Source organism: Dreissena polymorpha, chromosome 2, assembly GCF_020536995.1.
Source record: "Dreissena polymorpha isolate Duluth1 chromosome 2, UMN_Dpol_1.0, whole genome shotgun sequence".
Classification (NCBI taxonomy): Eukaryota; Metazoa; Mollusca; class Bivalvia; order Myida; family Dreissenidae; genus Dreissena; species Dreissena polymorpha.
The window spans coordinates 12,236,966-12,264,458 of NC_068356.1; the positions used below are offsets into that span (position 1 = coordinate 12,236,966).

At 35.6% G+C, this 27,493-nt stretch overlaps 2 protein-coding genes and 1 long non-coding RNA gene across 10 annotated transcripts in view; 1 reads left to right on the top strand and 2 right to left on the bottom strand.

Annotated features, from left to right (window-relative positions):
* Positions 1 to 13,774, bottom strand: part of LOC127865886 (uncharacterized) — a 177,588-nt gene extending 163,814 nt beyond the window's left edge. Inside the window, exons 1-3 of one of the 2 annotated variants that reach the window (XM_052405931.1) lie at positions 13,605 to 13,772; positions 13,064 to 13,423; positions 11,451 to 11,551 (exon numbers count right to left, since the gene is read on the bottom strand). In XM_052405931.1, the coding sequence (XP_052261891.1) occupies positions 11,451 to 11,551; positions 13,064 to 13,423; positions 13,605 to 13,620 (477 nt within the window). In that variant the 5' untranslated portion in view covers positions 13,621 to 13,772. Of the gene's footprint in view, positions 1 to 11,450; positions 11,552 to 13,063; positions 13,424 to 13,604 lie in introns of both variants that reach the window. The other variant, XM_052405932.1, reaches the window with a different exon arrangement.
* LOC127865893 (uncharacterized) lies at positions 2,776 to 5,163 on the top strand. The gene is made up of 3 exons (XR_008042811.1): positions 2,776 to 2,878; positions 3,093 to 3,146; positions 3,268 to 5,163. It is a non-coding gene; the product is annotated as an uncharacterized LOC127865893 (long non-coding RNA).
* A 9,423-nt stretch (positions 13,775 to 23,197) lies between the features above and the next one.
* The window catches only part of LOC127865872 (PDZ and LIM domain protein 5-like), a 43,993-nt gene continuing 39,697 nt past the window's right edge, over positions 23,198 to 27,493 (bottom strand). For all 7 annotated transcript variants that reach the window (XM_052405900.1, XM_052405899.1, XM_052405896.1 and 4 more), the window contains one exon: positions 23,198 to 24,611. In XM_052405900.1, coding sequence (XP_052261860.1) covers positions 24,332 to 24,611 — 280 coding nt within the window. In that variant the 3' untranslated portion in view covers positions 23,198 to 24,331. The remainder of the gene's footprint in view (positions 24,612 to 27,493) is intronic.

Genomic DNA, 27,493 nt, shown 5'->3' on the forward strand with positions numbered 1-27,493 from the left:
AGACATGGTCATCTAAGTTTCGGACCAGGAGATGTTAAAATGGTTCCCTTATATAACTCTATGTAAATATGATGACCCCGGGGCGGATCAAGTTTTTGACCAAGGGACATAATTTGAACACACTTTGTTGATGCCCCTCAAGCTGCTGTTGTCATATGTGAAAGCCTCGGGCTTTGAGGTTGCAGACAAGAAGACGAACATGTACTTCATTCCAAGGTGTGTGGCTTTAACAAGAGCACCCTGAGAATCCTTGAACACTCACATGAGAAACTAAAGCGAACACGTCTTATACACGAGACCCCTGGTTTAGAGCTAATTTTGAAAACGAATGCATACATTGAACAGATTAAGTAGAGGACCACTACACGATGGCATCTTTTAATATTTACAGCTCTGAACTCTGTATTTTAGAGAAGATTTTCTAATGTTATTTTTAGCTCTAATAAATATATTTAGTAACTGCTGGTGCGTGGTCAGTTTTGAAGAAGTTTTTGTACAAACTATGTAGATGACCACTATCTGGTTTACAAACCTTATATCAAAGCTGTGGACCTTGTTGCTTCAGTGATTTTAAAATTAATTTTGCTTTTCGTTCATGTTATAAATGTGACCCCTGGGGCGTGGTCAGTTTTTTAACCAGGTTCATGATTTGTATTAAAACTGCTGAGACCCTTATCGACGCCAGTTTTGGCCATAAAAGCATTATTTGAACAAACTTGATAGAGGACACGTAGATGATACCATATTCCAAATATGTAAGACATGGTCATCTAAGTTTCGGACCAGGAGATGTTAAAATGGTTCCCTTATATAACTCTATGTAAATATGATGACCCCGGGGCGGATCAAGTTATTGACCAAGGGACATAATTTGAACACACTTTGTTAATGCCCCTCAAGCTGCTGTTGTCATAAGTGAAAGCCTCGGCCTTTGAGGTTGCAGACAAGAAGGTTTTAAAGGCATTCCTAAATAAGTCTGTTTAAACTGTTGACCCCTGGCAAGGCCAGTTTTAAACCCAGTATTATTGTTTGAACCAATGTTGTAATCTCCGAGCCTTGCGGTTAAAGACTAAACCATTTTTAAAGTTTGTTAAGCCGCTTTTCGGGCCCGTGACCCTATAAATCAACGGATCCGAACGATTAGATATTTTGATATTTTATAGGATGCCACTTAAGGAACATTAATATGAAGTTTCGTCGAATTCTGACCAGCGGCTTTATACAGTTTTGCAAAATGAAAAATTTACCATTGTTTTCTCAAAAATAAGTGTAAAGAGCCGTCAGTTTTGATTCAGTCTGGTATATCAAATGTTTGATCCAACTTGCCTTTAAACCATCTGTAAAACTTTCTATGTCAACCATTTTGAGCCCACCTCGTTTGTTATCTTTTATTATTTGCGTTTGCTTAATTTTATTAGGTTTCTCATTCCAAAGAAATTTGAACATTTTTGTTTTAAGTTCGTTGATTATACTTTCATTCAGGCCTTCTAGGACTGTAAGGGGATAGCAACCATTTCAAGAACAGTATTTTTTCAGATTAAAGACAGTTGCCATTTCTTCCATTTTTGTAAACAGTTGTTAAATTCCTGTAATAATTTGAAATATTGTATTCCGTATTAGAATTTATTGTACTATACAGTTTTATCCACATCGCTGTTGCCTGTTCGCAATCCCATTCGAATGTTTCTTTGGGACAATATTTTACATGTTTGTGAGTTAATGAACCTAGTGTAATGACTGAGCATGTGTTGTTGTTTAGTTTTAATCCTGATATGGTGACAAGTCGTTGAAGGTGCTGATGAGATGTTCAAAGTCTGTTGGCTGCCATCGAGTGGGAAGCATGTATCATCTGCAAATAGTTTTTGTTTTATTTTAATGTTGACTATTTTGACTCCTTTAATATTTTGATAATTTATTATATTGTTAGCCAAATACTATGCAAATTATCAAAAGGAAGGGTGAGAGGGGACGTCCCTGTCTTACGCATTTTTAAATGTTAAAATGTTCTGAGACATAGCATTATTAGTCATCATCATTTATTGGCGAATCGGCATATTGCCTTTGGCCATTTACAATCTATTTGAGTTTAATTATGGCCAAGACATACAAAAATACAAACATATAAGCGTACAATACAATACAATAATAACAAACATAGCATTGGATTAAAACAGAGCAAGTGGAATCAGTTGTAGAGTATATTTGCCAGATAAAAGGGAAAGACAGAGTAATTGTAATAGGGAGCAGAATACACAATCGGAAGAATAGGAACTTCCTAGAGGTCAATGCATATCATATCATATTTCCTAATGGGTTATATTTCCTCTGAAATTAGCGCCTAATGCGAAAACGAAAATAAGGAGCTAACAAAGGACAATAGAGGCATACCTTGACATGAAAAAATATTTTAGAAGAAAAAAAAATTAATTAATTAATTAAAGAAAAAAATAATAAATAAAATGGATCGTAAACAATTTACAAAGAAGATTCTAGAAGTCAAAGCATACAATAGTATCGAATGAGTTATGTTTCCTCTGTAATTAGCGCCTAGCGCGAAAACGAAAAATTAGGAGCTAACAAAGGACAATAGAAGCAAAACTAAACGGGAAAAAATTATAGAAGAAAAAAAATTAAGTTAATTGCATAAAAATATATAAAATGGAACGAATACAATTAACACAGAACTTAACATATATAGAACGAAACATTATTACCATTTACTTCAGCTTTCATTTAGTGGAGTGTAGCCTTTCAGTCTTTACCGGTTTAGAAATAAAATAATATAATCCAATCAATCAGCTCTTAGGTTAGACGCCACTTGGTGTTTGGTGCTCGATGGACGTTGTGAGGATTAGTAAGTATAACGGGATCTTATCGGGTAGGCCTAAGTGTGTAACGTTTTCATTTGCGTGGAATTCGTAAGATTATATGAATTTCTGTTTGCCTTAATGTATGGCTTGTTTAGAGCAGTGAGTGGAAGCATTTCTTTTGCTTTGAAATGGATATGTTTTCCTCTGATTTGGGTCACGATTGATTTACAATTATGATTGAATCGATTTTGTATATTGTTTTTATTTATTTCGTGTTTTCAGGTGATGCTTGATGGTGCTTGGTCTGTTCGACGTGTATGGATGATCAGACCAAAGGTTTAATAGCCTTTAGTAATGCTGTATTTGAGCTTCTGTATCATTTATCTGATCGTTTAGTAATTTTTAAGGTGTATGGTAATTGTAAAGCCTAAAGGCGGTTTTCATTTTCTGTTTCCAGTTGGGGTATGTCAAAGGATGAACTATGTACATGTGCGTCAGGGGGTAGAGGGACATGTGACAGGGGAGCAGTGAATACAGCATCGATATATAACTTCTGGCAAGCAACGAGGACTGTGTTTTAGACATCTATAGCATCTACGTTCACAAATCATTCGTTGCTAACAGTTCTGATTTAAAGAGACATCATTAAACAAGAAAAAGAGAAATAAAATAAAGTAAAAAAGAGCAATAACAATAATAAAAATGGAACAAATACAATGTACAATTGATCATACACAGTTCCATACATACAATATGATAACAAGGTGAGGACAAAAAACACTAAGATTCTTACTTGTTTTTTCTAAGTTCCATAGCATTGTATATATATTTTGCTGTAGTTCGTACTTTACTTAATTTCTTTTCATACATAATGTATTTGAATTTCATAATATTTGGCCAGTTTGATGAAATGTTATAATCTTTTCTCAGATCTGAATAGGCAGTACAACATAATAAAAAGTGTGTTCCGATTCAACAACATTTTGCATACAAAGTTTACATATTCTGTTTGACCTTTCTATATTGTTATATCTACCAGTTTCAATCTCAAGGGAATGTGATGAAAGTCTGAAACGGGTTAGTTCGTTATGATGTTTTTCATTTTTTATATTAACTAGATCATTTTCAAACTCGAAATCTTCTTTAAATTTACAAAAGTATTCCATTTTAGGTTGTACTGATAGTGCTTCGTGCCATGACTGAATGTATTGGTCTTTTAGTCTTTGCGAAAACATTGGAAGTGAATAATCGCTCATAGTAAAATCTAAAAGAAGATTACGTAAACCAAGCTTGTGACGCAAAGTAGATAGGGAAGAAAATCACAAACTATTCAAATCACTAATGCGATTCTCTTGAGCAAAGTTAATTTGTTTCATCAAAGTTTCATGCATTAAAGAGTTTGGTGAGTTGAAAATCTTTAGCCAGTACTTAATTGATATTTCTTTACAAATGGTTGTTAACGGAAATCTTCCAAGCTCACCAAGGACAGCAGCATTTATGGTTTGTTCTTTTACGCCTAGAACATATTTACAGAATTTGATATGCAGCTTGTCTAAGTCAGTAAAATTGTAAATTCTCCAAACTTCCGCTCCATATAGCAAAATAGGGACTACAAGTGCATCAAAAAGTGAAAGCTTTGTTTTAATATTTAAGGAAACTCTACTAACAATCGACAGCAAGTGGTTGTACGCCTTCAGGGCTTGATCATTCAAAAAATTTACTTTATGATTTAATTTACCATTTGACGAGAAATTAATGCCTAAATAGCAAAAGTTATCGACCACTTCAAGAATCTCATTGTTAATAGTCCAACGAAAGTTACAAATGCTTTTCCTTTTTTCGAAGATGCATATTTTTGTTTAATTTGAATTAATCTTTAAACCCCATTTTCATGAATATTGATATAGAGAATTGAGTTGATTTTGTAGACTGCCAGGATCAGTGGTAAATAAGGCAATGTCGTCCGCAAATAATAACATAAAAAGCGATAAGATATCTAAATCGTTCTGCATTAGGTTATTATATTCAATTATCTCTGTGACGTCATTTATGAACATAACAAACAGAAGAGGGGATAATGGCTCTCCTTGCTTGACACCGAGTGAAATTTCAAAAAAGTTTGAGTACGACATATCAGAAGAGTTTTTAATACACGCTTTTACATTACTATAAATAGATTTGATCATATTAATCATTTTAGAGCTTATTCCTAATTGTATTAATTTTACCCATAATGCATCATGGATTACTGTATCAAAAGCCTTTTCATAGTCTACAAATGCACAGTATAACTTATGTTTTTTTAAGAGTGTGATTTGTATGAGTGAATGAAGTATAAAAATACAGTCAGCCGTGCTGCGATTTGTTCTGAATTAGTGATACATGAATTTGCATTGCTTTAAAAAAAAGTTTAACCCAATATATAGTAGACTGACTAAACCCCATTATCTCAAGACATTTGAACACAAAATTGTGATCTTAAAACGTTGATCTTAATGATATTAAAGGCTTGCATATTTCTGTATGATGCAACATAAAAAAACGGGACAAAACGGTTATCCTGCTTGTCAGCGATACTGGTTATTCTACAAAAGATTTTAAAATGACGTTGAAATATCGACACTTATCGGATGTTAACTGCATTTTTGTGGCTATGGTAAGCCAGTTGAGAGAAAAAAACGGCTTCGCTTCAATGTATTTAATTTATAATATTAACATGGTTAGAGCCTGTAAAGGCATGATTAACTCATGTTTTATTTTGTTGACTTTCGAAGTCTATGTTATTGTAGTATAGTTTTCAAGAAAAAGAAGGATGATCGACAGGTTATTGGGGTTATCAAAAGAGAAAAAAACGTATCATCATACTAAGCATTGCATCTGATATATTGTTATGAATATATATTTTCTGACGAGAAAAGTTTAGTGTTATGTGTTAAATAAAGAGTGTGTATTATTTACAATAAAGAACATGGTTTGTTTTACACATTTTTGGCCAAGGGAGGTCGATCCAGGCTTGGAAGCTTTCGTACGGGACTGTTTGGATTCTACCAGATTCGTTCTTGAAGCGTAGAGTTACCTGTATTTCCCATGCGTCCTGCACTAATAAGATTTGTTACTTTTTGCAAAATGAAGAAATTTTCAGCTAAAAGTGATTGACCCTTATCAAAGTGGCTGAGTGTGGATTGGGAATTTTAAGGTAAACACTTTAAGATTATGCATTTAAATATATACTATATTGTTTAAAGTTGATAATTAAGAGAAATGGTTGTTGAAATTGTATAAGCGTTATTCTTTACAGGATGTTTCTTTATTCGTGCATGTAGTATTTCACGTAAAGTTGAATGCCGATGGCTCGAACTAATACATTAAAGTGACATTAGGAGCATTTTTTACTGTTGAATTGAGCTGAAAAGAATTAACAGGTCAAAAGAGTTAGTTAAATTGTGGTAACAGACCAATTATCTGCAACTCATCTTGCTACCAGTTGTTTATAATATATATACATATATTCGATATTATACATGACTGTCCCAGTCCTCTAAACCGAGCGAAACTGTTTTTTTTTTTATTAGGATCGGAGTTATTGTTCGTGTGTCGTATGAACAGATATGGTTGCAAGAAAATAAAATAATCCGTTAAACAAAATTGTGTCTTTGTGTCGTATAAACGAACCTGCACTAAAACTAAATTAAGATTCACATCGTACATCGACTCATTTCTGTCGTCAATTGTCAAAACGAAAGTAGGGTTGATATTCAAATGTATTATTTTTCTCTTTCCGGGATATTGTTTTAGCATGTTGATGCTGCATTAACAAATATGAGTGTATATGAAGTGAAAACACCAAAAATGAACAACGGCTGCGATAGACACCTATAAACATAGCATATACTGTTAGATGCGTCTAATGTCTCTCAGTTTGGTCACGAGATACATAATAAGACCATAACACATTGAGTGATTTTATAGCGAACAGCATTGCCTCTGACCAGACTGCGCAACTGCACAGGTTGGGCTTAATATACGCTGGCCGAAACGCATAAGACCCATTTCGCATGACGTGGCTATGAAAGTGTGATTTTAATGCGTCGAAAACTGCGTGTAAATCAAATATTAACGTACGATATAGTTCGATGGTGAAGAAATACACTCATAATAAGGCCTGTGAGGACACATATGATGTGCACTCCCGTAGTATAATTTTATCTACTTACACTAATGTGTGGTTTGGCAATGATAACACACATTTCTTGCGGTGAATATGCGACTAAAAAGTGAAAAAACACATTACTTAAACTTTTGTTTTCAATTTTATTATTAAGAAACGTAAATTTTAAACTTTATTTTAAAGTCAGCATTTACGCCGACTGCCTGTTTATATGATATTTCTTGTTATATTTAGTTGTTTTTTATGTTCGGTTTCAGCGATAATAAACCATTTTTGTTGTTGTCTATAGTATACCTGTAGTTATTGGTGAACTTATGATCAACGTTTCATAAATTGATAACTTTGAATATACACAAACTAAACCCATTTATGCCTAGCGTCTAGAAAAAAGGCCTTGGCAAACAGCGTAGACCCAGATGCGGCGTCTCATCAGGGTCTGCGCTGTTTGCTTAAAGGAATATCTGTAAGTTATATTCTAAATATAGAAATAAATATACTAGACATACCTAGAAGGATGGGAGAGTCCACTAGGCTTAAAAGGGTTAACCTTCTGCTATTGCGTTGTTAGCACCCGTGAATACAAAAGATCGCCGTTTAGAACAAAATAACGTTTTCCAGACATATCAAATTTAACCCCGCTGTAGTAGCATGTACTATGAACAGTCGCTGAACAGTCGCGTGATAGTGCATTGGACATCACACTATACTTGTTTATCAGCAGTAGATTTATTTTCCCGCATCTATGAATAGCCTTAGATTATGAATGACCTGTGCTCAGCAAAAATACTGCGTGATTAAGATTTAGAATATGGTGGAATATTTTAATCATTCATAAACATTCTCTTCCGCGACACGTATAATACAAACATTGATTATTGGTTTTTTTCGGCGTAGCTGTCTAACCAAGCTTTTCATCTAAGTTGACCTGTGTAAGCGACCAATCAAGTTTAATATAACATTTCCCGACGGTATGCCTGAAACTTCGCAGTAGAAAACGCAATATACTAACAGTTTTAACATTTACACTAATATGTTATTCAATCGATTTTCTATTTTTGGGAAGTATAATATTAAAAGGGATACTACAGTTCGATTAGCAACGATGTTAACTGCATATTCAGCATGAAAAAAATTGTATATCTAATGATAAGGCTTTAGAGCAGTTTCAGACTCAACTCTCGACATCATTTGTATTTGCCCCTTCATATTTAGAAGATTGTCAGCGCCAGAACGTTTGTACTTTAAGGGTGTTTTCTCATATTTGGTAATTACTACGATATTGCATTTTGTGCACTAATAAATTTTAGATCATATAAGTATTGTTGTTCAATAACCTGATATACGCGTTGACGAAAATAATTGAAATCGTTTACGAAATTGACCGCTAAACACGTAAATCTATAAAGCTTTAAACACGCCGACGTTCCAGCAGTGGACTCGTTACCTCACTTTAATGCATTGCGTTCCAACCCGCAATGTATCAAAGTTAGTTCGCGGTCGGTTACAGAAACCGTTATATAAACGCTATCCATTGAACTATGTGCACTTGAAGTTTATTTTGATCAGAAAGAATATATTCGGCGATATTATTATGGTATGTCAATCATAGATTCTTAATGTGTTTTCAACAATTGCATTAGCATAATAAGTACCAAGTTTGATTAATTTAAATAGAAATATTCAACAATATAGACCAATTTATTAAGCATGTGCGCGATGATTCCCGATACTATTATAATGGAATCAAAAAACAATGTCCGACAAACCACAAAAACATGTCTGTTTGAAGAACGCGCGTATAAATATTTCACATATGTACGGATGATTCGTGTCTTGCCGGCTGACCTATATGATTTCATTTATTTTCATTCCTCTTGTGTTTTTTCGGCATAGCTGTATTAAGCCAGCTTTTCACCTTACCTGACTTTTGTAAGTGTCCAATAAAATTCAAATAAAATTTCCCGCGGCTAGGTACGAATGAATACACTTCATTTATTCCATTGGCTGATTTGAGTATACCACCAGAACATTGGAAACATATCCGCGTCTTTGCAACACGGTTTTACTGCATAAATCAATTTTATCTCTAATGAAAAGGCTTAATAGATAGAACAGTTTTACACTCAATTCTCGACATCAATACAGTTTGTGCGTGCACCTTTTTTTCAGAGGATTGCCAGGGCAAAAGCATTTATACTTAAATGCTATGTTCTCATATTTAGTACTTACTTCCATATTCCTGTCAACATGTTAACTTGTAAAAGAATAAAGAGCAGTGGAAGCGAGGCCTCACTTTAATGCATTGCATTTCAACCCGCGAGGTATCGGGTCAATTCGCGGCCAGGGTGTGAATGTCAGAGTTTATATACAGGTCATCACCGGAGTTCGCGGCCAGTAAGATAATCGTTATATAATAAAGACGCTATCCGTGAACTAGGTGACCTGGAATTTTCTTTAGACCAGAAATATGTTAAATGAAGATATTCAGCAATATAATTATGGTATGTCAATAATAGATTCTTAATGTGTTTTCAACAATACAATGATAAATATTATTTTTTATTAATTTAACAACAATTATTCCACCATATTGACTTATGTATTAAGCATGAGCGCGATGATTCTCGATACTGTTAATAATCGAATCAAATAGCAATGCCCGACAAACCACTAAAACAGGCCTGTTCAAAGAACGCGCCTATAAATACGGATACTTCGCGTCTGGCCGGTTGACTCATGTGTTTTAATTTCACTTCCATTCTTCTTTTGGTTTTCTGTTTTGTATCTATAGGTTTATGACCAGCAATATGTTATAATGTAAAATAAGCCGCGAAAACTCCGCGTAACATCCCGTACTGCGTGTGATGCAGCTAAGAACTGCACAGAAAAAGACATTCGCTATCCTTGATCTCATTCATTGAACTATCAACGCCGTATATCTTTTTTAAAGATATTTCTTGTTTATTCTGTAAATATAGATATCTGATGAATAATATCTAATAAAGTGAAATAAGCCACGAAATCTGGCACAACACCCCGTAATTGATTTGCGTGTGATGCAGCTAAAAACTGCACAGAAAAAAGCATTCGCAATTTTGATCTCATAGAAATAACTTTTGATCGTTCATCAACACCGACCACATTCAGCGCCGTATATCTTTTTACACAGATATTTCTTGCTTCTATATACGCTCCGTTCAAAAATATTTCATTCAACACGATATTCACATGTTTCCATTTGTGAATGAATATAGTCGAAGAACTCTTGCATAAATAAATACAACTCTTTCTCGCGCGGATGCGGCAGTTATCATGTTTATCGTAGTTAAGAGAGAACTGGCTTGAAACGTGTGGTACTAACCTTAGTTGATCGCAAGCGAACAACTAAAAACGAATCATCCAAGTTATAATTAAGAATAAAAATTATCATTAACAATATACAGAAAGTGGTCCGAATTACAACTGGCTGTCCATTCATCTTGAGAAAGATATGAACAGTTTAAAAAGGAATTCGCTTAAAAGCCAATCACAAATTATGAGCTATGCATACGTGTTAAAAAGCGTGAAATTTCGCCGGCATTCAATTTGTTGTTTAGAAAGGTCAAAACCTCAATTATTCAGCTAAACCGATAAAAAAAGCCACTGTACTCGTATCAACTTTAATGTAGCATCCATCTTATGGCTTCAAAGAATGCAACATATATTTGACATCAACTGACAAAAAAACTCGTTGTAACAAGGATTTATATGCTCTAAATTATATAAGCGTCTTCGAAAATAGATCGCTGTGTATATCGATTTGACATTGCGATTATTTCTACCATGTACATATTGTGTCTGTCACATACAAATACTTTCCACGACTTACAGGCAGAATCTAACCGAATTAATCATGTGCAGAATACTGTGACCGACTTGATTTTATTTGAAAAATGATTGCTTTAATTGCCTTTTATCGACAACATCGCGTTTGTATGCCATATAAGGTTCTCGCATTATTTAAAACATTCTGACCATTCTGATCATAACAAACAATAAATAAACTTTAATTTCTGTGGTTTTTGTTTTGGATATGGTATAACTTTATTTCAACGGTTTAATTTGACATTTGTGTTAATTTAAGCCAAGGGGCAGTAATTGATATACAACTAACAACTGTTGTAAGTTTTCATTGCCTTAAGTAACCCAATTGATTTATCGTTAACATTACTGGTGCAATTATTATCACAATAAATCTAGGTTAGAAGTCAAATACACCAAACGCACGAGTGTATTTTGCATATTGATTTTTTCAGATATTTCAAATTCACGACAAAAACTATTACACTGTTCACATCTATAGTTTTATAAATTTAGAGACACTTCAGATGCTCGTTACGCAGCATTGGCTTCACCATTTCCTTAAGAAACCAGTATCTTTTAACTGGCAGAAATCGTTTTGAACATTCATAGTCATGCTTCAACCTATTCAGGTTTTCATGCAGTCGAATAAATTTCTCATGTAATTCTGTTTGTAAATCCTTTTGTTCCTCGAGTAGTTTTTGAAGTTCATCTTTACCCAGGTCTTTTATTTCTGCATGAAAAACATGAACACATGAGCATTATAACGAGGTGAGTGCGATACCTAGTAATTATTGTAACACATGAGCATTATAACGAGATAAGTGCGATACTAGTAATTATTGTAACACATGAGCATTATAACGAGATAAGTGCGATACTTGTAAGTATTGTAGCACATGAGCATTATAACGAGATAAGTGCGATACTAGTAAGTATTGTAACACATGAGGATTATAACGAGATAATTGCGAAACTAGTAAGTATTGTAGCACATGAGTATTATAACGAGATAAGTGCGATACTAGAAAGTATTGTAACTCATGAGCATTTTAACGAGAAAAGTGCGATACTAGTAAGTATTGTAACACATGAGCATTATAACGAGATAAGTGGGATACTAGTAAGTATTGTAACACATGAGCATTATAACGAGATAAGTGCTATACTAGTAAGTATTGTAACACATGAGCATTATAACGAGGTAAGTGCGATACTAGAAAGTATTGTAACTCATGAGCATTTTAACGAGAAAAGTGCGATACTAGTAAGTATTGTAACACATGAGCATTATAACGAGATAAGTGGGATACTAGTAAGTATTGTAACACATGAGCATTACAACGAGATAAGTGAGATACTAGTAAGTATTGTAACACATGAGCATTATAACGAGATAAGTGCGATACTAGTAAGTATTGTAACACATGAGCATTATAACGAGGTAAGTGCGATACTAGGAAGTATTGTAACACTTGAGCATTATAAGGAGATAAGTGCGATAATAGTTAGTATTGTACCACATGAGCATTATAACGAGATAAGTGCTATACTAGTAAGTATTGTAAAACATGAGCGTTATAACGAGATAAGTGGGATACTAGTAAGTATTGTAACACATGAGCATTATAACGAGAAAAGTGCTATACTAGTAAGTATTGTACCACATGAGTATTATAACGAGATAAGTGCGATTCTAGAAAGTATTGTAACACATGAGCATTATAACGAGGTAAGTGCGATACTAGGAAGTATTGTAACACTTGAGCATTATAAGGAGATAAGTGCAATAATAGTTAGTATTGTACCACATGAGCATTATAACGAGATAAGTGCTATACTAGTAAGTATTGTAGCACTTGAGCGTTATAACGAGATACGTGGGATACTAGTAAGTATTGTAACACATGAGCATTATAACGAGATACGTGAGATACTAGTAAGTATTGTAACACATGAGCATTATAACGAGATACGTGAGATACTAGTAAGTATTGTAACACTTGAGCATTATAACGAGAAAACAACATAATGCATGTCATTGTTGATGGTCTGTTAGAAATATTTAAGCTACCCAATATTAGCAAAACTATTTCTCTTCGAATGACTGGACAACAGATGAACTTATTAACCCAAATATAGCTTTATTGTCTTGAGCGTTTATATTTATTAATTCCAATTTGTTATATCGGCTATTTATTTCAACAAAACCACAACGCCTTGAAAAATAAATCAACATACTGACCTTTTTCTTCAACAGCTTGGTCAGTTCGCTCTTTTGTCGCCCTTGAATACGCCTCGGCGTGTTGAAGCAATTTAGAAGTGCTAGACGTAGTTCCTGTTCGCAACCTTGCAGATGCACTGGTGTTAGATGCAACAGGCCTTAAGTATTCGCCTTCATTGTTGGCAGCCGCGTTTAATACTTCATCTGTGATACACGTCTTGATCATTTCCTTGAGTTCATTGTACCGCCTATGGGCGAAATGCCCCTTGCAGTTTCGAAATTGTTCGGCCAAGTGTCGAACCGCCGCATAAACATCCTCGTATCGGTGCTTCAAACCGCGCACTTGCCGTAAAAGGGCGGCATATTGGTCCCTTATGTCTCCTGAAACCAAGGTGAACATTAGTTACGCCAGTAAGCACGTTTTGAAAAACAAACATTGTACCGGATTAACATTGAGACATATCTTCCGTCTATCGTTGAATAAAATGATACATCTATAATATTCGTTCATTATTAAGATAAATCAGAGTCAGTATTTGATATTGTTATGTGAGCTACTTACCTGAGTTCTTGCCCATAATAAAGTATTGAAAAAGCGACCAGTATATTCCAAAGGCAATATGTGCACTTTTGCTTTCAGTGCGCAATTTGTGACAATGTATGTTTGCTGTTTACAGATTACGTGTACTAGGTACATTCAAGTGTATTTGCATAAAGGCCAATTGTTTTTTTGCATAGGTGAAGTGCGGTTCAATGCGATCTTCAGTACCAGTTTAAGATTTTACGAAGGTGTTAATATTTTTAATACATATGTAAATTCTTATTTTCACAAAATATGAATGGGTTAAAAAAATAAAGCATTACATATTTATATATCTCCGGTTATTAAAAATATAGAATCGAACCTAACATGGGTAATTGAACTTATCAAATCGAAACTAGCATGTAAACCTTGAACGGTTGATAACAAAGTCATGTTTTGACAATACAACTTGATTCTATTCAATTTCAATGATTTTATTAAACGCTACATGTAAACCGAAGATCATTATGCACTCAACCAGTGATACCGCTAGTTATTTGCATTGCCTACGCACAGATTAGATAAGAGAAGTGGAGCACGCGAATTAGGTGTCTTAAATACACACTGGCTTGAAACGTGTCATAGGGTTATTTCTACGTTTAATTTGAATATCCTGAGTCATAACATAACGCCATATATAGGATATTTGTTTATTACCATGCATGACTAAATACATTTCAAGTGAGGTTATAGAAATATAGAATATTATGTGAGTTTTGGATAAAATCAAGTTTATCATGCGAGGCTTAGAACCATGGTAGCGCGAGGACTGCCGAGCGCTTCCATGGTTCGAGCCGAGCATGATAAGCTTGATTTTTTATCCAAAACTCACATAATATTCAATTTATCCTTTTATTTCCTCCCTTTTTCATAAATCATTATCAAATATCGCATTTTTGACGATTGTGTTCTTCCATAGTTGACACAAACAGAGTCTCCTGTTGTTTACATCCGAGTGTGATCTAAAAATAGCGATAGTACAAAGCTTAAAAGGGCCTTTTCACAGATTTTGGCATGTATTAAAGTATGTCATTAAATGCTTTATATTGATACATGTAATCATTGGAGGAAAAAATCTCCAGTAAAACTAAACAAGAATAAAATTAAAGGAAGACAAAAAAGTAACCCTCAACAAGGCTCGAACCACTAACCCCTATAGTAAGTTCTATCGCTTAGACCACTCGGCCATGCGAGCTCATACAATGAGAGATGTATTTTACGCTTAATATAAGCAACCCTTGTGGTATCACAAAATATAGCGACAACAACAGAACTCCCCATATTATTCAATCGTTTCGCGTTGCAACGCTTTATATTTTTCAGGTTTTAAAATCGTCAAAAGATGCATATTATGGACATTTTAGGGCATGGAAATGTTCAGTATTAATGTTTTCTCACAAATATCACACTTACAACGAAAATTTGCAAATCTGAAACATTTTTTTATTTTGTTAATTTACCGAAATGTGAAAAGGCCCTTTTAAGTTTTACGATCATTGTTATGCTATCGATTTACATGTGGTAATATGATAAATACATATACTACTCAAACTTTGCTAAGGATCACTTTTAGTTTCACATTATCTTCAATTTAATTAAACATAATTTAATTTGTTTTTTTTTGCAGGTTTTGATATTATTGAAGTATTGATTTATCATTGATGCGTGACGCTGGCTGAATCTAGCTGGGAATGAACTTAAACTTACACAAACTATAAAAAGTGATCCTTAGCAAAATTTTAGTAGTCTATTTTCTTGCATGGCAATGCTCTATACCACTGTATGATGTTTTGTCATGTTTAATCTCAGAGCAGATGTAACTGATACACCTTTTGGTTTGATTTTATCTCGCCTCAGAAAGTAACAATTCTGGGTTGATTCCAACAATTGAGTTGTTAAATTGTTATTAAATTGGAATGTATTCTATTTTCGTGCTTTTTAGATTGAATCGTGATTTTTCTAGGTAAATTTTATTAACACTTAAATGTTTTGTGAATGTTTTGGCGAAGGGTTAGTTTTTTAGCTCCTTTAACCCGGTTTAACCCCCTCATTCCTTTTATGTTGACCGATCCAATGCGGTGGTCCCAGTTGTGTTCATCAAGGTATGTTTGTTGTGTTTTTGTTTTTCTTGTATAGCACTTTCGTTTTTGTGTTTCACTGACTTGCAATTGGTTCCCTGATATACACGAGGGAAGTCAAAGCTTTCTCCTCTGTTTGTGACGCTGGAGGTTCAGATTGTTTGTATTTGCTGCAATAATTTCACAGATCGCCGGGTGCTTTAAATAGTCTTTTTCCATGTCGTTAAATACTTTAAATGCATTAAATGAGACAAGCACATGGAGTGACAAAACTATATATAAAAAATATAAGTAATAAACATTATTTTAGCTAAAACTAGCGACTTGCGGATAAAGAAAATAACATACTAACAACGAGCAGAAATGGTTTAATACATATTATTGCTGAGGCGCTAAATATATACAAGTGATTTGAAGAGCTTTGAAAAAATGTCAACGTTTTATTTTTCAATTTAAGTTTATTCATGACTGAACACATACTACGAGTATTTTTCTATAATGATTGTGTCCCAATGATATGTATACTGTTGTCGAATGTTTACATCGGTCACTTTTGTTTACTTGCAAGTCTGTTAATAGTTTCTTTTTATAACGTTTCTGATAAGTACATTTTTATTCCACTAGTGCACATTTCTCCTTAACACTAACACAATATTTAAGTGTTATTATACATTTGACGGATAACATAAATAAACTCCGCCCACTTTCTGTGATATCAGAATAGGTATGGCGTTGAACAAATATCGATCTGTTTCGCTATTTGAATCGCATTGCTGAATAATTAACTATTTTGATGTAAAAACATGCAATTAGCACAAACATACATGATTAAAGGCTTCAAAAGAAAATGTAAAATTTGCATGTTAAAAAATCACATACAAGTAAGTTCACAATCTCCATGTGTACAATCAACAATAACAGCGCATGTTTTTTTTCATAAATTTATCGTCTTAATTATCTTTAAATCTACACGGCCACAGCCCATAATATGGCATCATAATCTATGTGATAATTACAGTAGGATTCTTTTTGAAGGAGCTTTCGTTGAGATTTCAACAACGGAGTGCGTGTTTAGTGTCTATTTTAAGTTCAAGTTGTATCAATATATAGCAGGGGTCGACTTAGGTAAGGACAATCTGGTAGAACCGCGGTTGTAAGGGATTGCATTGATTCTCCTCAAGTTCTGACAGTCATTCCAGAAGTGGGTCAGAAGCTGGCGTGTGTCCTTATACTGCTAAGGGAGGGCTTATATAACATCAGCACATAAACCATTCAAACCATTATGGGGTTTACATAGCAATATAAAGATAGAACGATTACATTTAAATTATTGCAAATTATTATTAGTAGTCCGAAGGCAAAAACAGAATAACTTTATATATGGATAACTAGGAAGAACGTCTTTATCCGTCAGACATAGCATAAATGTAATTAGATATTGGTTAAAGATAGTAAACACACATGATATTAAATATATAAAACTTGTTTATGATATTATGTTCCGAGAATTAGAAACATACCCCAAAAACAGATCTTGGGCCTACATGGTAAAAAGTCTATTAGGTAATTGTGGTTTTAACGATGTGTGGCTGAACCAAGAGGTAGGGGATGTAGAAATATTTTTGAAATTTTTTAGAGTAAGAGCTACAAATATGTTTATACAAAATTGTAAAACCGAATTAAGCGAATCAACTAGAGCAAAAACATACATATTAATATCCGATTTTAAATTTAAATCCTATTTAAGGGATGTAAGTATTCCGAAGTACAGAATGGCTCTCTCTAGATTAAGAATCTTGGACATAAGCTTAAAGTTGAAACGGGTAGATGGCAAAAACCAATAGCTATTCCTTATTAAGAAAGAAAATGTGCTTTATACAATGTCTTATTAGACGAATACCACTTTGTTATGGAGTGTTTATTATATACTGATGTAAGAAAATTGTTAAAATTTTGGCCATGTTTATCTTTAAAGCATGGGAAATAAGAAATACTTATAATACATATTATGATTAGGGTAGGACTTTTGTAAATATTTATGCACAGCCTCTCGCTGTATATTGTCTTATAAAATATCCAATACTTTGCTTTACAATGTACCGATATATTGTTGATGTCTATGATTCGAATGACCTGTGACTTTGTTTTTTGAATATTGTATGTGAAAATTCATGTTTACTCATGGGCATATTGCCTACTATATTATCAAATAAACTTTATAAGGGTAAGATTATTGAGGCGGATCTGATAATTTCCATTTGATATGTGCAACTCTAGATGAAGGCGATGTCACAAATCGGTTGTCCGGTAGCGTCACTCAGCTGCACAGCTACGCCGATCGTATTATAACATCTGTTTCTAGTAAGGTTACACAAGCTCCAACCAAAGCGAAATTCGAGCCACAAGGCGCTGACATCATCACGGTACGACGAGAAAAGCTTCAGAGTACGATGGACCACACCCAGAAGATGCCGCAAACCATTTCCTCCTAAATAAGAGCTGATGCGCGGACAATTATGTTTGCCACAGTTTTGTGGCGCCTATTCCGTACGTTAAGCTGACATTGCGTTGGACCTTCCAGACACGCCAAGGTCACTTTGGCTGCACTGATGTTTGTCACAATGAGACGGTGTCTGCACAACACGCTTCTGTGGGCAATGTGGCGAAATCTCTTCTTCCTCCCTACTTGAACGACACCCGGACACGGCTGTTTTGTCACAGTGTGCGGGCGAAAGCCACACCAGCCAAAGTTGCAGCTAATTTCTAGTCACGACTTGACTGGGCTACCAAAGCGCTTTCATTTCAATTAACGCAACAGCTGCTACTCCATTCAAAATTGCGTAACTATTTTGATGAGCAATATTGGGACATATTAGGTTGGTGCCTGACATGTAAGGCAATTGAGTTCGATACCATCGTCACTGAGGAGCGTGGACAAGAATCGTTCGTACAGCTGATGCAGCGTTTGCAGGAGAGGTTCGGTGCAAGAAACACCAACCAGGAGCCTAAAGAGTCGATGGAGGATTGGTCCCACCGGGTCTTCATGCTATCGACTTTAGCTTTCAGTGAGCTCCCATCGGCATACACCACCGAGCAAGCGGTCTCGAATTTCTGCCAACGCCTTGCTAACGCGCAAGCGCACAATGGAATCAGTTTGCATTAACACAATTCCATGTCAGACGATTTGAATCGTATCAAAAAGCTGCAGGGACGATTGCACCGCATACCAATGGGGGAAACAACGTTAACTTCTCAAATCGTGGAGGGTATCAAGATGGCGGCGAAGGAAGCAGTTAGCTTGCTTTCCAGAAAACCATCGCCCACCGAGATGAGTACCCCGCCGATGGTCCGTATCATGGGGCTAGGGTAGCGATCTACGTGGTTACCTGAACAACAACGGGGACTATTGAACTTTACCGGTACGTAAAAAATAATGAAAAAGCGTATAGTGGCATCGTTGCTAAGCGCGCAACACCTAACACTTAACACCTAATGCAACATATATTTATCATTTTTATCCTATATATTTCATAGGTATCGGGGGCTAGTGCCCCCGATCCCCCACTTTGTCGATAGTGGTAAACAACTGCGTACCGGTAAAGTTCAATCTAGCCCAACAAACGCTTACCGAGGAGAGTATTCAACTGATGGTCCCTGTCAGGGGGGGGGGGGGGCACCAAGCATAAGGTAAGGGGTAAAAACCCAAATCGGTATGGGTATTACATTTCTATTTTTTGAGTTATTGCTGTGTTTGTGTGTGCGTGTTGTTGTTGTTGTTGTTTGTTTGTTTGTTGTTTTTTTTGTTGTTTTTTTTTGTGTTTTTTTTGGGGGGGGGGTCCAACTACAGCCTACGTTATCTCCCAGGTACTACTTCTTTGCAATGCCCTGGTTAGAAACGCGCGCGTTGTGTCGCGAATCCGTTCACAACATGTTATATGTGTGGCAGTTTGGGGCCTTACCAGATGGAATTGTCTTGAAAACATTAAGCCACAACCGGTCCGAAACATCAGGCAAAAGTTTTAAAGGAGTAACGGTCTGGCACAGCGGCCAAGGTCCGACCTTGAAGCTGGCGCCAAAGCTGAGGAGAAAGAAATCGCAGCGGCCAGCCGCTTAGTCAGCCGGAAGTGGTTTATGTCTCAGTTCAGCTGCGCAGTTGTACGTTTAGGTCCAGGTATTCGCAGCGCCCGCCTCCCAGCCAACGTAATGACTACGGGTATATTTCTATAATGATTTGTACACCAATAATATATCCCGAAAAATGTCAATGCATTGTCCTGATAACAGATATGTAAATAGAAGAACTGGAGATCGGTTACCGCTTGTATGATGTGCAGCCAGCTGTATGAAGCCCCGACCGATACTAATAGTATACTGGGGTTATATATTTTGGTAAGTCGGGAATAGCTATCATGAAGATTGGGGAAGTCGTTCTGGTCTTTGATGGTAAAGTTTGATCTGAGTGCTTTCACTTCTATCTCTAAATCAATCGATACAGCAATCGATACAGATAAGGCCCCGTGGGTCAAGGAGCGCGTGAGGAGTAAATCGACATGCGGTGCAGGGCGGATTTATGATCCCATGCAATAACTGTGATGAATAGAACCACGCATCGTGTGTGAATGTGACTGCCGAGATAGCGTTCGACATTAATAATTATAAATGCTCCTCCTGCTAATGTTGTTTTGTATGTTTCAAACGCAATAATGACAAGGGCGTCTAAGGCCGAGCTTACAGCCACGGTGGCCAACGTCCTTCGGCTATACCGATTGTACCTCTAGGAGGCAGGTGACACACGTGGCTGGATGGTGAACCACACTGCAGAGTGTCCAGAGCAGGAGGTTCTTGTGTTACGGAAAGGCATCAGGGTACTAAAAGTCGCTTTCGATTCTTTAACAGAGCAACGAGGTGCATTGTCCGAACCAGTATTGCGGCGGAATCACGCACTTGGTGTTACGAAATGGCACCTAGTGTCACGAGATTGATATCCCGGCGCTACTTCAGAGCAAAAGTCTCACATCAGTGTTACGAGAGGGAGTTTTCCTTTGGGAGGCTCAACTGGTTCCGTCGTACCGATGGGACATTAGTTTCGACCAATTTTTCTTCCAGATACTGGTATCGTTCCTTTTGGACAAATTGGGGAAGACTGTAGTCAGGCTGCAGAATCAACGGGATTTTCAGGTACACACGTGCTTGACAGAATGTAAAAACATCGTTTAGAACTTATTTTTTTCAAATATCTCACGTTATTGTAATTCATCTGCAAAAATCGTTCGTGCATGAAAGACAGTTTTTCTTGCAGTTTGTGTTGATAACTTAATGTGTACGAATAAATCCTTGAAAAAATCTGAAATCGTCGACCAAATTTCGAGTTACATGAAGCATAACCGTGCAGTACACAAGGATTTTTTTATCAAGAACACATTATTAAATACAGTATTTCTTATGTATTTCACATGCCATGGGCAGCATAAAAATATGTCTTATGCACTAGTTGAAATTCTTAAGAAAAAATGTTTTAAAAAGTTATTTGAATAAACGTTGAATTTGGAACCCTACAAAGTCATGTGATCTTGCACCCTGGTAGTTCCAGGAATCAGTCAACATAGCAAAGAGGACGGCGACCAGTTGTAGTTGGAATTAGTTCTGGGCAATCGAGAACCAGTTGATGTGTGCAAAGAAAACTGGATATTGTTGGTGAGGGTTACATAACACTAAACCATTTTGTATCCCTCTGAAGTAAAAATTTTTCTAAATAGTTCATTTTTTCTTCGGGTTCAAAAGCGAGAAAGCGATCGTACCCATACTTTGTTAGTCCCTTACCGGTGAAACCGGAGAGGGACTTATGGTTTGCGCTCTGTGTGTCTGTCAGTCTGTCACACTTTTCTGGCTCCTGCGATAACTTTAAAAGTTCTTCATTTTTTCATGAAACTTGAGGCTTGGACAGATGGAAATATGGAGATTATAAGTGTCATTTCATTTTGTTCTTACGTCAAAAATTCTGGTTGCTATGGTAACAAATAGACTAGAATATTGCTGAAAATGGTGGAATCTGCGATAACTTTAAAAGTTCTTCATATTTTTTTATGAAACTTCAAATATGGTTATATGGCAATATGGAGATTATGCACGTCATTTCATTTTGTTCCTACGTCAAGAATTCTGGTTGCTATGGCAACAAATAAACTACAAATATTTCTGAAATGGTTGATCCTGCGTAGGTAGGGGACTTTCATTGCTTGGCAATAGTCTTATTATTTCATGTATTCTATGTGTGTCTGCAATATTTTGGTGCATTTCATGTGGAGATTACATTGAACCATGAATGTTTGGAGTGCGTTTATTGAAATACGGAGCTTTTGTCGAATATTCACTTTCGAAAATCTGTTTACCGAGGGTGCATGCCTCTTGGCGAATTTTACTTTCAAAGATGTTGAAAGACCATATATTCTTGACTGCATTTATAGAAAGAGGAAAGCTTTATCTTTACAATGATACCAGTCATGTAAAATTTTATAAAAAGAAAATACAAGAACAATGTTTCTAAAGTTGTCAGTTTTATAATGGGACCCTTTGAAAAATGTAACTAGTGTAATTCAACCAAAGCAAGACAAATGTGTTAGCGATATTGCGTGAAGATTCGAGCTGTGCAAATTGGTAAATGTCTGCAGGTCCAAAATAAACACAATTGTATCAGGAGTGGGACTCGTGTCAAGTTTTCCCATTGTTTGACATTGTTTGAAGTGACAAAATACATTTAACTACTGTACAGCTTGTTAATACATCATATTATTATGAATTTGTAATTATTTATAAAAAATAATTATTAATATTTTACAATTCGCGATACAATAGATATCAATACAAACTAAAATCACAAATGCGACATATTCAAAATAAAACTTCTAACTTCTAAAATATCCGAACTTTATCCAGTGTAATTGTCAATAGTTCAACATTTAACACATCATTTGATGATGTAATAAGTTGATGCAAGACTCATTTGGCAAGAATTCCGTTGGTTGCGACAATTTAAAATCCCTTTAATTGCATTTTTGGTGTTTTTGTTGCGTGTTTAGATTTCGAACATTTTAATCCTACCGTTCATGTAGTCTGTGGTCTTCATTATGTATACATTAGTAACACAATATGTAATACATAATCGATTTATGTTTTTGTTAGTTGATGAACGTTATTAATCATGATTTTATGTAGAACTATTTCGTGTGTGTAAAGTTAGATACAAGTCGATCCATGTTGACGTCTTTAGGCTGTCTCATTTGTATACTGTGCTGTATTTGCACATCGTTAAAGATTAGCGGATTGATTTATTTTAATTGTGAATTGTCTAGTTTTGAACAATACTTTTAAAAGAAAAAGTGAATAAGAAATTGAACATGTGGTTGGTTAACTTTGATCCCCAACGTTATATCGCCTGATACCACATGCTATTTAAAGTCATTATTTACAGTATATCACAACATGAGAATACACATATTTGAGGCAATCACTTTCTTTTATTTTCTATTTAGACTCACACACATGGGTAGTTCATTCATTAAACAACAAAACATAACGCAGTCAAATAAATATTTACATAAAAAGTTAACAATGAAATCTTCTATTTAACAATCCAAGAGGCAAACAAGTTCAATTTATAATCTTGCATGTACATGTATTCGTTAATAATGGCCATAACTGTGCAGACTTCATTCGGCACAGTATGGTTTAATTTCATAAGTATTTAAAGCATGAATATTATTATTTTCTAATAAAAATGCTGAAGAAAAAGTAATGACATTGAACTATGAATTAGTAACGCATATGGTTTCACGCGGAAAAACTGTTCAGTCTTTTAAAACTGAAAACTTCACAAAAATAGGTAGACCTATTCTAATATCACCATCAAATAGTAAGATATCATTTAAGGAAATAAATCAAAGAAAAATGTTTAAAGTGTTGATTAAGTAAATGTCAAAATAACCGGTACCTTATGTTGTAACAATATACGATTGGCATTAAGTCCTTGATTTACAAATGGACATTTCAAATAATGTTATTGATTTCATATATGTTATTAAATCTTACATTTTTTCCCCAAAGTTCTGTCTTTCTACAGCAACGGACCAACCTACTATCATTCACACACATGCGGACTCATTTTCGCTTAACTATAGGGACGGAAATCACTATATTGCACAGTTCCGGCGATATCATAAATACAAAAAACTATACGTTAATAAATAATGTGCGAGCAAAATAACTTCAACACAGTCGACCATTGTTGACAATTGCGCATTAAAAATATATACAAAACGTGGGTTTAATATATTATGTTAAGGGTCTTTGCAATCATTACAAATACTGGAGGCGATATCTTTTGGGGGAAACATAGTCAGCTTATGTTATTTCAATGGTTGTCACTTTCGTGGAGTATAAAAGCAGCATTTTTTATTAAAAATCGAAATACACAACGGCTCCAAAGAATACTGTTTTAATTATTCTCCAGGCATTGGATTTTATTTGTGTTTAAACAGATTAAAACCTATCTACTCTAAGAAAATACTGGCACGCCAAATGTTGTGCAGCAACAAAAAATTGCTTAACCGTTCGTGCGCTTGCACGGTCAGTCTAGAAATCTGACATCATAATGGCGTTGTCGTACTTGTAGTCAGTGATTGGATGTCGCTGCACCGTCTCCGTCACGTGGCGCTGAGGTTCCTGTCCCGGATATCGCGACTCCTCCGTGCGCCGGGTGGTGGTCACCGTCTCGCCAGTCATCGGCTGCCCCGGGCGACCACTGGCCGAAGAGGAGGTGGTCTTCTCGCTCGAGTGTACCATCTGGTAAACGTACGAGTTGTTCCAGTCTCTATCCCCTGGAACCGCCGGCTTCACTTGCGCACCGCCAGGACTGTAATAGTTTTACATAAACAATTATGTATACATGTTGAATTTCAATGCTCGGGCTTCATTAAACAAGAGGGCCATAATAGCCCTGTATCGCTACACTGTTTTTTCTTTGCGAAAAAAACGTGTAATGCGCATGGGTTGAAATGTACTCAAGAATGTGACTTTCTCTTTCTATCCCTCGTCCCACTGGACGCTTTAAGTTGGAAGGGTGAGCATTTTTATATATGGAAAAAGTTACTACCGTGTTAACTAAACAGACTAAAAAGCCCGGGAATTGTTGCACAGGTCCTTTGCTTATAACGTAGGTACATTTATCTCTCCAAAAGATATTGTCGTTCTTTCTATTTCACATATTTTTAGATGCTGAAGATCAAATCTACGCATTTGATTTGAAACAGATTCACAAGACCCATAGGAATCAAAATGCCTTAACCTTTTACCAAACAACACATTTTGGACTTTCCCAATTTGAAAGAGGTTGCAGACGTCAATTGAATTAAAATGGAATATGAAGGAAATGATCCGGTAGGGTAGAAATAATTGTGATAAAAGGAGAAATTGCTCATCAACCCACACATCCCTAAGACCAACAGGCCTGAGAATATAATTATAATCTAAAGAGTATTTCTTTATATTTATAAATGTATTTAATTAAGTGATACATTTGACTTCTAAGATCAATTCATAACTTATATTAAGAAAATTATAAAATGGTCAGAAATATATATGGATTGTTGAGCAATTGACAATCATTTCAACAATTCATGAGTCACGATTCACAAATGGAACAATGAATCATTAAAAAGCAGCATATACGATAGTTAAGGACATTGCACTTCATTAATATCAACACCTTCTCTTGGATACTAAGATTGAGTTTACCGTGCAGTATCATATATTGACTTTCCTTGAAATAATTATGTTCATGGAAGTTGTGTTTTTAAAATCAATAATATATAATTAAACTGATTTTAACACTACAAAAAAGACATGAAATTAACATGTCATCCAAAATATTTTCATCCGGATATATGGTCACTTTCGACATATTTAAATAAAACCCGACTTTGTTCAGTTTATAAGAAAAACATTCATAACACATGTTCTTACTTCAATGCCTTTGTAAGCAGTCACCATCTGACCTAAAATGGTACCAAATGACAGGGTTTTATCTCATGTTTACAAGATGTTGATGTTGTTGTTGGTCACAGCCAAACGGCCGCAGTAATCTCCACTGGTAAACGTCATATGTTCAGTTTTGTGACCCCCGGGGCCGGGTCAAATTTGAGCCCTGGGGAATCATTTGAACAAATTTGGTAGAGGACTATTAGATATCACTACATACCAAATTTAGTAGCCCTAGGCTCTATAATTAAGAACAAGAAGATTTTTAAAGTTTGCACAAAATAGGCCTTATTTAAGCATATGTTCATTTTTGTGACCCCTGGGGCAAGGTCAAATTTGTTCCTAGGGGCATAATTTGAACAAACTAAGTAGAGAACTATTAGATGTCACTACCTACCGAATTTGGTAGAAATAGGCCCAATGGTTATGGACAAGAAGATTTTTATAGTTTGCACAAAATGGGCCCAATATAAGCATATGTTCAATTTTTTGACCCCTGGGGAACGGTCAAATTTGATCCCAGGGGCTTAATTTGAACAAACTTGGTAGAGGACTATAAAATGTCATTACATAACAAATTTGGTAGCCCTATGCCATACGGTTATGGACAAGAAGATTTTTAAAGTTTTCACAAAATAGGCCTTATATAAGCACATTTTCAATTTTTTGACCCCCCGGGGCAGGGTCAAATTTGACCCCAGGGGCATAATTTGAACAAACTTGGTAGAGGACTATAAGATGTCACTACATACCAAATTTGGCAGCCCTTGGCAAAATGGTTATGGACAAGAAGATTTTTAAAGTTTGCACAAAATAGGCCTTATATAAGCAAATGTTCAATTTATTGACCCCCCGGGGCAGGGTCAAATTTGACCCCAGGGACATAATTTGAACAAACTTGATAGAGGACTATAAGATGTCACTACATACAAACTTTGGTAGCCCTAGGCCTAATGGTTATAGGCAAGAAGATTTTTAAAGTTTGCACAAAATAGGCCTTATATAAGCAAATTTTCATTTTTTTAACCCCCCGGGGCAGGGTCAAATTTGATCCCTGGGGCATAATTTGAACAAACTTGGTAGAGGACTATAAGATGTCACTACAAACCAAATTTGGTAGCCCTACGCCATACGGTTATTGACAAGAAGATTTTTAAAGTTTGCACAAATAGGCCCTAAATAAGCAAATTTTCAATGTTCTGACCCCCCCCCCCCGGGACAGGGTAAAATTTGACCCCAGGGGCATAATTTGAACAAACTTGGTAGAGGACTATAAGATGTCACTACATAGCAAATTTGGTAGCCCTAGGCCCAATGGTTACGGACAAGAAGATTTTTAAAGTTTGCACAAAATAGGCCTTATATAAGCAAATTTTCAATTTTTTGACTCCTCGGGGCAGGGTCAAATTTGACCCCAGGGGCATAATTTGAACAAACTTGGTAGAGGACTATAAGATATCACTACATACCAAATTTGGTAGCCCTAGGCCTAATGGTTATGGACAAGAAGATTTATAAAGTTTGCACAAAATAGGCCTTATGTAAGCAAATTTTCAATTTTTTGACCCCACCGGGGAGGGTCAAATTTGACCCCAGGGGTTTAATTTGAACAAATTTGAAAGAGGTTCACCACATGAACATTCCTGAGAAATTTCATCAGATTTGGACCAGTAGTTTAGGATAAGAAGATGTTTTAAGAAAAAGTTAACGCACGGACGCACACACGACGGACACAGGACCATGACATAAGCCCCGCTG